This window comes from Natrix helvetica, assembly GCF_964273705.1.
Source record: "Natrix helvetica genome assembly, chromosome: 14".
NCBI lineage: Eukaryota > Metazoa > Chordata > Lepidosauria > Squamata > Natricidae > Natrix > Natrix helvetica.
In genome coordinates this window covers 4,822,648-4,836,228 of record NC_138564.1, presented here as the reverse complement: position 1 = coordinate 4,836,228, position 13,581 = coordinate 4,822,648, and the positions used below count along the sequence as shown (strand labels likewise).

Here is a 13,581-nt window from a genome sequence, read left to right as displayed (position 1 = left end):
TAAGGCCACAGGTGGACGATGAATGGCCCCTCCCAGAGGAAACAAAAGAGGAGCGAAAGGGGAGTGGAGTTTGCAGGAGACAATTAATTTGCTTAATCGGTTTGTGACTCTCCGAGGCTCCTTGCCAAGTTTTGCAGATATTGGCGTAGCAGCTCTCCAAGCCACAGAAGGTCTGTGACTGTAAATCCTCCCTCGAAAGACTTTGCTGGATGTGAATGAGCAGAATTCACAGCCAATTAATAAAAGGGTTTTTGTGGAACCAGGAGTTTGCTCCGTGCTCTTGGGAAGCCTCGGTCAGAACAGGCATGGCATTGGGGTTTGTGAAGAGAGCTGGTGTGGTAAAGGCCCATGTGAACTAAAAGGGAGGTTTGCTCTCAAGAATTACTGCGTTGCTGAGTGGAGTTGTTTACACCCAGTCAAGGCCAACAGTCCAGATGGACGAAATGCCTGAAGATGAGCTTCACATGTCACTATGTGGGACGTGGATTGGACATTCAGCCTGGGAACCCTGAGGGGAGGGATTTGGGGAAACTTTCAACCTGCAACTTTCGTTCCTTTTGAATCAGATCTTGCCTTGCTTCCGCCGCTATCGTTTCAACCTCAGTCAAAGTACCTCTTCTCTGCTTTAATGGAGTCGAGGGTTTTTCCTTTGTTGGGTTTTGAACAGAGACAGGCCTGACAGTTTTGCTTGACCCTCTGGCTTGAATCTCTCCACAGGCCAGTTAGAGACAGCGACGATGAAGAGGAGGATGAGAGGAAGGGGAGAGGTTGCACTCTCCAGTACCAACACGCCACGGTGAGGGTCCTTACCCAGTTTGTAGCTGAGCCCTTGGACTCTAGTGGCCAAACTACCTACCTGCTAGGCTCCGACTGGCAAGTGGACATCACCGACCTGGTAAAAAATTTCATGCAAGTGGAAGAGCCAAGGATCGCCAAGCTGCAAGACGGACAGGTGCTAATGGGGCAGGAGTTAGGAATGACTACCTTACAGGTGAGCAAAATGAAGGGCTGGGTGAAAAGACGGGTTCCTTCCTAGATCAGACCCAAAGATTCATAGCTATCTTCATCTAACTGGAGGCTCTAGAGATGTTCACAACTAAAACATGAAGGCCACAAGTTGCTCCAGGCTACCTGGCATGTGAATTGGGACGTTTAGTTAAGTGCAAAATCCATACAATTGAATAACAGAATAACTGAAGAGTTGGAAGGGACCTTGGAGGTCTTCTAGTCCAACCCCCTGCTCAAGGCAAATGGCTGTCCAATCTCTTCTTAAAAACTCCAGTGATGGAGCACTCACAACTTCTGAAATGATGCCATTCCACTCATTAATTGTTCTCACTGTCAGGAAGTTTCCCCTTAGTTCTAGGTTGCTTCTCTCCTTGATTAGTTTCCATCCATTTCTTCTTCTCCTGCACTGGGGAGCTTTGGAAAATAGGTTGATCCACTCCTCTGAATAGAATAGAATAGAAGAGAAGAGAAGAGAATATGGAATGGAACGGAACGGAACAGAACATGGAATGGAATAGAATAGAATAGAATAGAATAGAATAGAATAGAATAGAATATGGAATGGAGTAGAATAGAATAAAATATAAGCGAATAGAATAGAATAAAATATAAGCAAATAGATTAGATTAGAATAGAATAGAATTATTTATGGGATGAGATGGGATAGGATAGGATAGGGAATGGAATGGAATAGAATAGAATAAAATAGAAGCGAATAGAATAGAATTATTTATGGGATGGGATGGGATAGGATAGGGAGCGTGTGTGCAAAAGTTTTGCACATGCTGAACCGGCAGTCATGCCGGGAGCAACCTACTCCTGAAGCAGATAGGAAAATTGGGGTCCATTTCCCAGCCAGAAGAGCCTCTTAAAGTAGTAAAAACGCTGAATATTTAGCCACAGTTCTTTTGAAAAAAAAAAAAAAGCCCAAATCTGATCTTGGTTTACTTTGAGAAGGAGGACACATAGGAAGGAACAGACAACTCTGCTAGAAAGAAACCCAAATGATCGCACAAAGCCGAAAGAAACGTTTTATGTTTCAAGAATGTCCCGGAAAGCACTAAGACCTTCATTTTATGCTGTTGGATTAGCTACAGATAAGGAGGGTGGTTGTTTCCCCCGCCCCTTCCTCTCACTCCTGCATTGCAAAAAGCTTTTATGGCACTTGGCAACCCCGCGCATTGCATCGAGCAAATTTATCAGTCTTTTTTAAAAATATATTTTAAAAAGAGGGGGCTTTGTTAGAATGGCATCACTCGGCGACTCTTTCTAAAGACGTCGATCAGTTGCAGAAACTCTTCACTCTCCCTTCTGTCCCGAAATACAAAGAATATATTTGGGAGAGAAATGCAGCCAGGAAGTGAGTGACAAATTGATAATTGGTCCATTCACTTGGAAGAATACCTGTCACCTCCTGAGAATTCGTTCAAGTCACCTATATATATGGATGGCCAAGATCTCGTCCACGGGATTGCTTCATGTTTATAAATCTTTCTCTCTCGTTCTTTCTCTCTTTTTCTCATTCTCTCTCTCTCCCTGTCTCTCTTTCTCTCTCTCTCTCTCTTCCTCTCTCTTTTTTTCTCAATCTCTCTTTGTTTATCTGTCTTATTTTCTCTCTCTCGTTGTTTTTCTCATTCTCTCTTTCTCTGTCTTATTCTCTCCCTCATTCTTTTTCTCATTCTCTTTCACTGTCTCTCTCTCTCTCCCCTCCTTTCCATCTTTCTCTCTTTCTCTCTCTTTTCTCATTTTCTCTCTTTCTATCTGTCTTATTCTCCCTCATTCTCTTCCTCTGTCTTATTCTCTCTCATTCTTGTTCTCATTATCTCATTATGTATCTTATTCTCTCCCCCCTCCATCTCTCTCTTTCTCATTCTCTTTCTCTGTCTTATTCTCTCTCCCCTCTCCCTCTCTCTCTTTCTTTCTCTCTCCCTCCCTCCCTCTCCATCTCCCTCTTTTTCTCTCTTTTTTCTCAATCTCTCTTTGTTTGTCTTATTTTCTCTCTCTCGTTGTTTTTCTCATTCTCTCTTTCTCTCTTATTCTCTCCCTCATTCTTTTTCTCATTCTCTTTCACTGTCTCTCTCTCTCCCCTCCTTTCCATCTTTCTCTCTTTTCTCATTTTCTCTCTTTCTATCTGTCTTATTCTCTCTCATTCTCTTTCTCATTATCTCATTCTGTGTCTTATTCTCTCCCCCCTCCACCTCTCTCTCTCTTTTTCTCATTCTCTTTCTCTGGCTTATTCTCTCTCCCCTCTCCATCTCTCTCTCTCTCATTCTCTCTCTTTCTGTTTCTCTGTCTTATTCTCTCTCATTCTTTTTCTCATTCTCCCTGTGTCTTATTCGCTCTCACCCCCTTTCTCCGTCTCTTTCTCTCTTTTTCTCATTCTCTCACTTTCTGTTTGTCTTATTCCCCCACCCTCCCATTTTCCTTCTTTTTCCCAACCTATCTCTTCTTTTCCTTTTCTCTTTCCTTCCCTCCCTCCCTCCCTCCCTCCCATTTTCCTCCTTCTTTTTCCAACAAATGTCTACTTCCACTCTTTTCTCCTTCCTTCCTTCTTTCCTTTTCTTCTTTTTCCTTCCCTCTTCATTCTTCCTTCTTCTTCCTTTCCCCTCTTTCCTTATTTTTCCTTTCTTGCTCTCTTCCCATCCCCCTCCTTTTTCTTTTCTTTCTTTTTCTTTTCTTTCTTCCCTTCTTTTTCTTTTCTTCTTTTCTTCTCTTCCTTCCCTCCTTCCCTCCCATTTTCCTCCTCCTTTTTCCCTCTCCCTCCCACCTGCCTTTCCGTCTTTCCTTCCCAATCCCCATTTCCTGAAACTTAACTCCCAAGCCAATCCCTCTTTGTAACGTATCGTTGTTGTTTTACAGGGATGCGATCTGATTAACAGCGTGGTGATTTCTGGGGGGAAATCAATAAATAAAGGCTCTCTACATAGACAAAAGTGAGGCACAAAGACTGTTTGGGAAAAGGGATTTCCTCGGAGTGTAGAGATGAGCCGTCTCTTTGGTTTCCTCCTGCAGATCCTGTCCCCACTTTCCGATGCCATATTGGCGGAGAAGACGGTGACCGTCCTGGATGAGAAGGTGACCATCACTGACTTAGGCATCCAGCTGGTATCGGGCCTCTCGCTCTCCTTACAGCTGAGCTCCGGGAGCAATAGAGCCATCTTCGCTACGGCAATCGCCCACGAAGTGCTTCAAGCGGAAAAGCAGGTAGTAGCCTCACACCTGAAGTTCCTTTCCTCCGGTTGGACCTCCAGGGGTCCCACCTGAGCACATTTCTTTCTAAAGCATAAGTGGTTACTTCTCCGTTGATACTTGGACAAGCCGTAGGTGAATGGAGACTCTAGTTCATTGGGAGTGTTTTAAAGGCCCATAGGAAACTACAGGCAGCCAAGTGGAGAATCAGGCAGTGTGTTAATGTCTATTTCTTCCTTGCTCCCTTCCACTTCATTTCATGAGAGAGAGAGAGAGAGAGAGAGAGAGAGAGAGAGAGAGAGAGAGAGAGAACCAGAGAGAAGGGGAAGAGAGAAAGAGAGATGGAGGGAGAGAGGGAGAGAGAATCAGAAAGAGGGAGGGAGGGAGAACCAGAGAGAGAGAGAGAGAGAGAAAGAGAGGGAGAGGGGGAGAGAGAGAAGGAGAGAGGGAAGGAGAACCAGAGAGAGGGAGAGATATAAAAAAGAGGAAGAGGGGGGAGAGAGAAGGAGCCAGAGAGGGGGAGAGAGAGAAAGAGAGAGACAGGGAGGGAGAGAGAGGGAGGGAGGGGGGGAGAGAGAGAACCAGGGAGAGGGAGATAATCAGAGAGAGGGAGAGAAAGAGAGGGAGGGAGAGAAAGAGAGGGAGGGAGAGAAAGAGGGAGAGAGAAAGAGGGGGGGAAGAGAGAGAAAGACAGAGAGAACCAGAGAGAGAGAGAGAGTGGAAGAGAGAGGGGGAGAGAAAAAGAAAGAGAGGGAGGGAGAGAGAAAGAGAGTGGGGGAGCGAAAGAGAGAGAGAGAGGGAGAGAAAGAGAGAGGGTGGGAACCAGAGAGAGGGAGAGAGAGAAAAAGAGAGAGAGTGGGAGAGAGGGGGGAGAGAAAGAAAGAGAAAAAGAGAGTGGGAGAGAGAGAGAGAGGGAGGGAGAGAAAGAGAGAGGGAGAGAGAAAGAGAGAGAGAGAGGGAGAGAAAGAGAAAGAGAGAGAGAGACAGAGAGAGAGAACCAGAGAAAGGGAGAGAGAGAAAGAGAGAGAGGGAGGGAGGGAGAGAGGGAGGGGGGGAGAAAGGATCAGAGAGAGAGAAAGAGAGAGAGAGAGGGAGAAGATGCCAAACCTTCAGCGTTCCTTGGCAACGGTCCACCATTTTCCAGATCTCTTCTGCCAGCTGAGCAGGTGAACTCCCTCTGCTGTCCTTGTGCGATTGTTAATATTATTCTAAAAGGACATTTTAGATTTATAGGTGCTCATCCCCGAAGGCCACCGAACTCCTAAATAGAGAAGTATTGTTCCAGTAAATAGGGCGGTAAAACTAGAGCAAGCCCTGGGTGAAAAAAAATACGTATTTTTTCTTCTTCTTCTTCTTCTTCTGGTAAGCTCTCATAAATAATACAACATCGCACTGCTCACCTGCCAAAAATACATGTTTTGGGGAAGAGGATTTTATACACTCAGGTTGTACTGCAAATTTAGCTGTTCCTTAACCTTGGCTGTCCTTCATTCCTTATGTATATAATTTTTATTAAAGGTGTTTTTCGAGAGTAAGATTGAAAGACAATATAAATTAATTACGTAGGCAGAAAAAAGAAAAGGAAAAGAAAACTCAAAGGGCAAGAAAGAGGAAAAAAGAAAGAAAAAGAAGGAGAAAAGCTACAAAGGAGTAGCACGCAATATATTCTTTAGGGCGGTTATAAGTCCAATTATCAATTTATCTCTTCCTCCATGGTTACAACATCCCTCTCTTTTTTATAATCCATCCTGTCTAATCATCCTAACTGTAAATCACAAGTTCATTCATTTCTGTTTTTCACAGCAAAAAAAAAAAAAAAAGTCTAGAAGGGATTTTGGTCAGCAATAAACGGAGATATTGTCTTTTTCTCTCTCTGATTAAAGGAGTCAATTTAGCCATCTCAGCAAGTTCTGTCATCTTAACCTTGTTGGTCCTTCAGCGTGGAAACCATCCAGATGTGATTTTGCCAGCCTGGTGGTTTTGGGGAGATGGATAGAAAAGTGCTGTGGGTGGGGAGAAAGATAGATGATAGATAGATAGATAGATAGATAGATAGATAGATAGATAGATAGATAGATAGATGATAGATAGGAGAGAGAGAGAGAGAGAGAGAGAGAGAGAGAGAGAGAGAGAGAGAGAGAGAGAGAGAGAGAGAGAGAGAGAGAGCAAATACCACTAAGTAATAAGGAGAAATTTCCTGACAGGGAGAAAAATCAACCCATGGAACAGAAGTTGCCTTCAGAAGTTGTGGGAGCTTCATCACTGGAGGCTTTCAAGAAGAAACTGGGCTGCCATCTGTCAGAAATGGTGTAGGGTCTCCTGCTTGAGCAGGGGGTTGGAATAGATGACCTATAAGGTCCCTTCCAACTCTGTTAATCTGTTAACCACTCTATAAAGCCCTAGTAAGACCACACCTTGAGTTCTGCATCCAGTTTTGGTCACCACACTACAAAAAAGATGTGGAGACTCTAGAAAGTGTGCAGAGAAGAGCAACCAGGACGATGAGGGGGCCGGAGAATAAATATATGAGGAATGCTTGCAGGAACTGGGCATGGCTAGTCTAGTGAAGAGAAGGACCTGGGGAGACAGGATAGCAGTCTTCTAATATTTGAGGGGCTGCCACAGAGAGGAGGGGGTTAAGCTATTCTCCAAGTCACCCAAAGGCCAGACAGTGTTGGGTATCATATATATATATATTTATGGTAAGATGGGTGCCCAATACATTTTATAAATTAATAATTTTATAAATTAATAATTTACATGGTAAGTTATTCAAAAGTCTGCATTCTGACTATATACAGGTAGTCCTTGACATGACCACAGTTGAGGCCAAAATTTATCTTGCTAAACGAGACATTTCTTAAGTGAGTCTTGCCCCATTCTATGACCTTTCTTGCCACAGTTGTTAAGTGAATGCCTTACTAACACTAACTAGGTTAAGTGACCCTGGTTTCCCCACTGACGTTTCTCATCAGAAGGTCGCGAAAGATGATCCTATGACCCCGGGAGAGTGTAACTGTCATAAGAATGAAACCAGTTGCCAAGCGGCTGAATTTTGGTCACATAACCATGGGGATACTGGAAGGGTCATAGGTCACTTTTTTCAATGCTGTTGTAACTTTGAGCTATCACTAAGTGAAATGTTGTAAGTTGAGGATGACCTGTATTTTGATGGGTTTGTCCCCAGTATCATTCTGTCTCCTTCCCCCCCCCCCCCCCAAAATAGGAAGCCGTGATGAGTTGCTGGATCCAGTTCAGTGACGGAGCAGTTATGCCCTTAGATATATACGACGCTAAGGACTTTTCTTTGGTGGCCACGTCTCTGGATGAGAAGGTGGTGTCCATCCACCAGAGTCCCAAGTTTAAATGGCCTTTCCTCGTGGCCGAGTCAGAAGGACAGGGTCTGTTGGTGAAAGTCGAGCTGGTGATCAGCGAATCGTGCCAGAAGTCGAAAAGGAAGAGCGTTCTGGCGGTGGGTACTGGGAACATCAAGGTCAAGTTTGGCCAGAATGACACGGTCCCCAACCCAAGTGACAACAAGCATGGCAGAGACGGAGTCCATCTGGAGAACCGGACCGCCGATCGCCGTCAGAAGACAAGCCTGCAGGAGAGATCTCGTCCCGAGGGACCTTACTACAGCTCCTCTATGGGACACGAAGAAACCAGGACAACTAGCACTCAGAAGTCAGTCTTGAGTAAGAAAGAAGATCGCGAGAGTCTCCTAGATGACGACGGTCATATGCAAAATCTCCCGATAGACTTCACCAGTTTTCCAGCTCAGGTAGACCTGCCCAGGAGCAATGGGGATTTGGAAGAGGACGATCCCGATGAGACACCCAGGGGCTTAAGTGACTTGGAAATTGGGATGTATGCTTTGCTCGGTGTCTTTTGCTTGGCCATCTTGGTGTTCCTCATTAACTGCGTCACCTTTGCCTTGAAATACAGGCATAAGCAGGCTCCATTTGAAGAGCAAGAAGGCCTGAGGCATTCTCACGACTGGGTGGGACTGAGTAATAGAACTGAACTTCTGGAAAACCACCTCAATTTCTCCACCCAACAGGAGGAATGCATTACGGCCATTGACCGGAGCGTGGATCTAGAAGAAAGCAAATATCTCCTCAGTGCCAACCCTCAGAAGAACCTCAACGGCCAAGTCTTCCGATCTTCCACAGATTCTTCTACCACCCCGGAAAGGAAGGAGCAGAAGAGCGAACAAACCACCTCGCCCACCTCCAAACGGAAACGAGTCCAATTTACCACCTTCACCACCATCTCTTCGGATGGTGGCTACCCAACAGTCAACGCCATTTTGAACAGCAGTGAGGACGATATCAAATGGGTTTGTCAAGACATGGACCTGGGGGAATGTAAAGAACTAAGGAACTACATGGAACAGCTCCATGACAAAGTGTAACAATACAGCTGAAAAAGATTTGGTTTTCTTTCTTATCTCTTCTTTTTTTTCCCCTCCCACTCACCTTTCTGCCTTTACGTTGAGATACTAGTCAAAGACAAGAAGGAGAGAGAGAGAGAGAGAGAGAGAGAGAGAGAGAGAGAGAGAGAGAGAAGGAAAAAAAATAGAACTTAGCGCACAACCCAACTGTGGTTTGTTGGGTTTTCATGGACAACATGTAGAGTATGATCAAAATCCCAAATAACAAATATATATATATATTGAATGGGACTTGTAGAGAGGTGTTTGAAGCCAACACACAAGGGAAAATAAAAAAAAATTAAATAAGGAGAAGTCAAATTAAGATCTCATTCTTTGAGCTGATCCTTCCTAATCAAGACCCAAAAGTAAATCCTGGTTTAGATGCTTTCAAGCTGGTTAATTCTCAGTATTTCAGGTTTGGCACCTGGATCTTATGTTTGGGGCAGTGGGCGGGAGGGAAAAATGGAAATGTTGAAGGCCATATCTCAGTCCACGTGAGATGGAGGAGAATGTCTAAGCCACAAGGACCAGCAGAAACAAAATCGTAAGGTGGACTTACTTTGGTACTTCTCATTTCTCTAATTCTCACCAGAAATAGTGCCAAAAAATGTGGAATGTATTTATCCATTTTCTTTCATTCGTTCCCCCCCCCCCCAAGAAGATTTACTAAGTGATTTAGTAGGAAAGATCGCAACTTGAGTCTTCGTCAAGGGGAATATAAAAGCTTCCCCGTTTTTTAATTAAATAAAACTCGGTGGCCATTTGTCACGTTCAGACTGTGTTTAGGAATCCTTTTTATTTTTTTCCCCATAGAACTTCAGCACGGAATTTTAGCACCACAGAATTTTTAGCCCCAAAATTGGAGAGCTCACCTTCTTCTCTCAGATTTGTCTTTTTCTGGTTCTGATCAGGTCCATGTCCCACAAAAATCAAGATACAATGTGTTTTGTAACTTAATAATTTGGCCTTGGAGAAAAAGTGGAAATGTAAAAAAAAATGGTAAAGATCTGGTGTTACAAAGCTCTCTGCAACAGATCTGAATGCAGAGTTTAGAGCAAAGCGCAGAGAAGAGCAACAAAGATGATGAGGTGACTAGAGGCTAAAACATATGAAGAACGGTTGCAAGAACTGGGTATGTCTAGTTAAATAAAAGAAGGACTAGCGGAGACATGATAGCAGTCTTGCAATATCTCAGGGGCTGCCCCAAAGAAGAGGGAGTCAAGCTATTCTCCAAAGCACCAGAGGGCAAGACAAGAAGCAATGGGTGGAAATTAATCAAGGAGAGAAGCAACCTAGAACTAAGGAGGAATTTCCTGACAGTTAGAACAATTAATCAGTGGAACAACTTGCCTCCAGAAGTTGTGAATGCTCCAACACTGGAAGTTTTTAAGATGTTGGATAGCTGTGTGTCTGAAGTGGTGTAGGGTTTCCTGCCTAAGCAGGGGGTTGGACTAGAAGACCTCCATGGTCCCTTCCAACTCTGTTATTCTAATTCTATTCCTCATGGACTTCTTTGATGATCAGAGAAGGAAAGATTGACTGAACTTTCTCAAGTGCCTTTCTCTTTGCCCCTTTCTATCTCCCCATTTCTGAAATACCCTCTGTCATTCCAGATATGGGAGGGTGAATTTTGACAGGTGGACTAGTTAGAACAACTCACCACATCTCTCGGACATGACCAGGTCTGACTCGAAACTAGAGAGTTATGGACTTCTTTGTAATTGGTTTTTATTTGGAACCAGAGATGTTAACTTTGGAGCTTGTTAGTTCTTTGTATTCAAGGTAGAAACGATCAGGATTAGCTTCCAGCATTTTGGATGTTCCAGAATGGGAGAAGGTTAATGCTTCTCTCCATTGCTTCATAAAAATGCTGACTTCCCAGATACAGTAGGTGATTGGTTTCAATATCTCGCAAATGCCTAGTGGTCTTTAACTACCAATGAAGGATTTGCACATATACAATACAACAGCAGAGTTGGAAGGGACCTTGGAGGTCTTCTAGTCCAACCCCCTGCCTAGGCAGGAAACCCTATACCGTTTCAGACAAATGGCTATCCAACATCTTCTTAAAGACTTCCAGCGTTGGGGCATTCACAACTTCTGGAATGAATGGAATCTAATGCAGGATGTAGACCAAAGCAAATGTTTCAGAAGTCCTAGGGAATCTCAAAGGTGCTTTTTCAAAAGGCAAAAGGCAACTGGGCTATTTTTTTTCTAGAAAGAAGGAAAGAAGGAAAGAAAGAAAAGAAGAAAGAAAGAAAGAAAGAAAGAAAGAAAGAAAGAAAAGAAAAGAGGAGGGGTAGGAGAAATGGAGGAGGAGGAAGAAGGAGGAGGAGGAGGGAGGAGGAGGAGGGAGGAGGAGGAAGAGGAAGAAAAAGAGGAAGAAACGATTTTTGCTTCTCATTCAAGGAGCCTCATTAGTTCTGATGGAGGGGGGGATGGATATCTTCTGACAGGAGGGAGGTGGATGGATGGGGAAATAGAAGGATTGTGTTTCTTTGTAGTCATCTAGTCGTTAGCAGATCCTTGAGGCCAATTGGGGGTTTATCTGTGCCCTCAGGGTCACCTAAATTGGGATGCAATTGTTTGTGGAATCTTCTTGGAAGAGAGGTGGTGTCATGTTGCTCCCCCTCAATTCTAACATAAATGGATTTTTTTAAACCCCTCTTTCAATCCAGCGGTCCTCTCTATCCAAAATGTGGGACTTTGCTGTCTTCAAAATGTTTTTTCAAGTGCAGGTGGACCACCCAATCTTGTCTTGGGTGAGAAGCGAAATTATTTCTTCTTCTTCTTCTTCTTCTTCTTCTTCTTCTTCTTCTTCTTCTTCTTCTTCTCCTCCTCCTCCTCCTCCTCCTCCTCCTCCTCCTCCTCCTCCTCCTCCTCCTCCTCCTCCTCCTCCTCCTCCTCCTCCTCCTCCAGAAACCAACAGCCCCATTGCCTTTTGAAAAAGCCCCTTGGAGACAACAAGGACTTGGATGACTGAGTACCTCCAGAGACTCTCCTGGGGAACCTCTTAATGCTTTCAGAAAGGATCTCTCGCACTGGCAGTCTTTTCTTTTGGGGATTACTCACCCAAACCGCTAGTTAATCATCATCTACATTGATCTGGACAACGGACTCGAGGCAAGCAACAGATTCATTTGAGGAACAGAGTAATTCTTTAGGCTTTTCTCTCTCTCCAGCTAGCTAATGATGAAGACGAATGGACTTCTCACACTCCCAGTGCCAGGGTAAGTAAGTGCAGAAAATGCTTTCATACTACGTTCAGGTAATGGATGAAACAGAAATGAAGCAATGCGGAGAAAAGAGCCAAGCATCCCAGCGGTGCTTTGCAGCTTTAAGTGGAGCTCCGTTTTGTGTGTGTGTATGTATGTGTGTGTGTTGTGAGGGCTAGAACAAACTTCAAATGAGAAGCTACAACAGATGCTTCGAGCTAGGCTTAAGACTCAATCCCCGTTCCCTGAAAATCAGGACCGCAAAAAAAAAAGATCAAGATTTGGATAAGGCAGCTTGAGGAAACAATGTTATTTGTGGCTAAAACAAGGTGTGGATTTTTTTTGTAATTAGGCACTGACTTCCTAATTACTTCTTTATTTATTTGAACATCCATGGTGTCCTCTTCAGGAGTGACACAGGACAGGATCATGAGCCACGGTGGCGCAGTGGTTAGACTACAGTGTCAGGGTTCCAACAAATGTCCTAATTAACTCATGAGCCTCGAGCCAAATTTCAAAAGAAACCCAGTTATTTATTAGGAGCAACATGTCAGCACTGTTCCCGAGTGAAGTCAGCTCTGACCCCACATGATTTATGGTTCAACTGTGACCCTGTTTTCCCCCCTCCTCCTCCCAGAGTGTGTCATCAATCACATTGTCCAACGAGACATTTCATGGGCTGTAAAAAACATGCCTTTCAGGCTGGCTCCGGTAATCTGAGATCCAATCTTGAGGAAAAGAATGTGCTTCTGAATGTGGCTCCTAAACTGCTCCATCAGTCCTCTCTCCTTCCTGCCCCATGGCAACTCCAGAGCACACCCTGATTGCTTTGCGAGTTGACATGCAGTATTGCAGGCTACTTCTGCTGCCTGCAAATTTGGTAGTTCAAATCTCACCAGGCTCAAGGTTGATTCATCCTTCCACCCTTCCAAGGTTGGTAAAATGAGGTCCCAAATTGTTGGGGACCATATGCTGACTCTAATAAACCACTTAGAGAGGGCTGTAAAGCACTATGAAGTGGTATATAAGTGCTATTCCTATTGCTTTTGTGCTACCTTTTCCCCTTCCTTCCTTCCTTCCTTCCTTCCTTCCTTCCTTCCTTCCTTCCTTCCTTCCTTCCTTCCTTCCTTCTATGGCATGGAGTGGTTAGAATGCAGTACTACAGGCTGCTTCTGCTGATCACTGGCTGCCAGCAGTTTGGCAGATCGAATCTCACCAGGCTCAAGGTTGACTCATCCTTCCATCCTTCCGAGGTCGGTAAAATGAGGACCCAAATTGTTGGGAACCATATGCTGACTCCGCTTAGAGAGAGCTGTAAAGCACTATGAAGTGGTATATAAGTACTATTCCTATTGCTTTCTGCTTCCTTTTCCCCTTCCTTCCTTCCTTCTTTCCTTCCTGCCAGCACTGTAGTCTGTGCTGTTCTTGCCTTCTCTCCACTCTCCGTGCTCGGGGATCAGGAGGAGGGTGGTTCTTGCTCCTCACCTGAGCCCTTCCCCATTTTCCTCCAAAGCCAACGAAGCCGTCTCCAGTTCCAGCTCATCTCCCCACCCCACCCCAGATTCAGGCTCCGACGGAGGGGATGACACTCAGCCTCACAGAATTGAAAGGGAAGAGATTCATACTGGCCAGTTTCTGGTTTAAATTCTCCCCCCCCCGCCTTAGTTTGCTAGGTTTTTGCTCGCCCGGTGAGATTGTTTCATCCTTGTCCTCCCTTCCTGCGTTTGATCGTCA

General features: G+C 44.5%; 1 protein-coding gene across 9 annotated transcripts in view; it reads left to right on the top strand.

The window, feature by feature from the left end:
- LOC309399220 (transmembrane protein 132D-like) overlaps positions 1-9,007 on the top strand; it is a 330,593-nt gene extending 321,586 nt beyond the window's left edge. For all 9 annotated transcript variants that reach the window (XM_081966866.1, XM_081966865.1, XM_081966868.1 and 6 more), the window contains 3 exons: positions 718-991; positions 4,021-4,212; positions 7,424-9,007. In XM_081966866.1, the coding sequence (XP_081822992.1) occupies positions 718-991; positions 4,021-4,212; positions 7,424-8,611 (1,654 nt within the window). In that variant the 3' untranslated portion in view covers positions 8,612-9,007. The remainder of the gene's footprint in view (positions 1-717; positions 992-4,020; positions 4,213-7,423) is intronic.
- Positions 9,008-13,581: the final 4,574 nt, after the last annotated feature.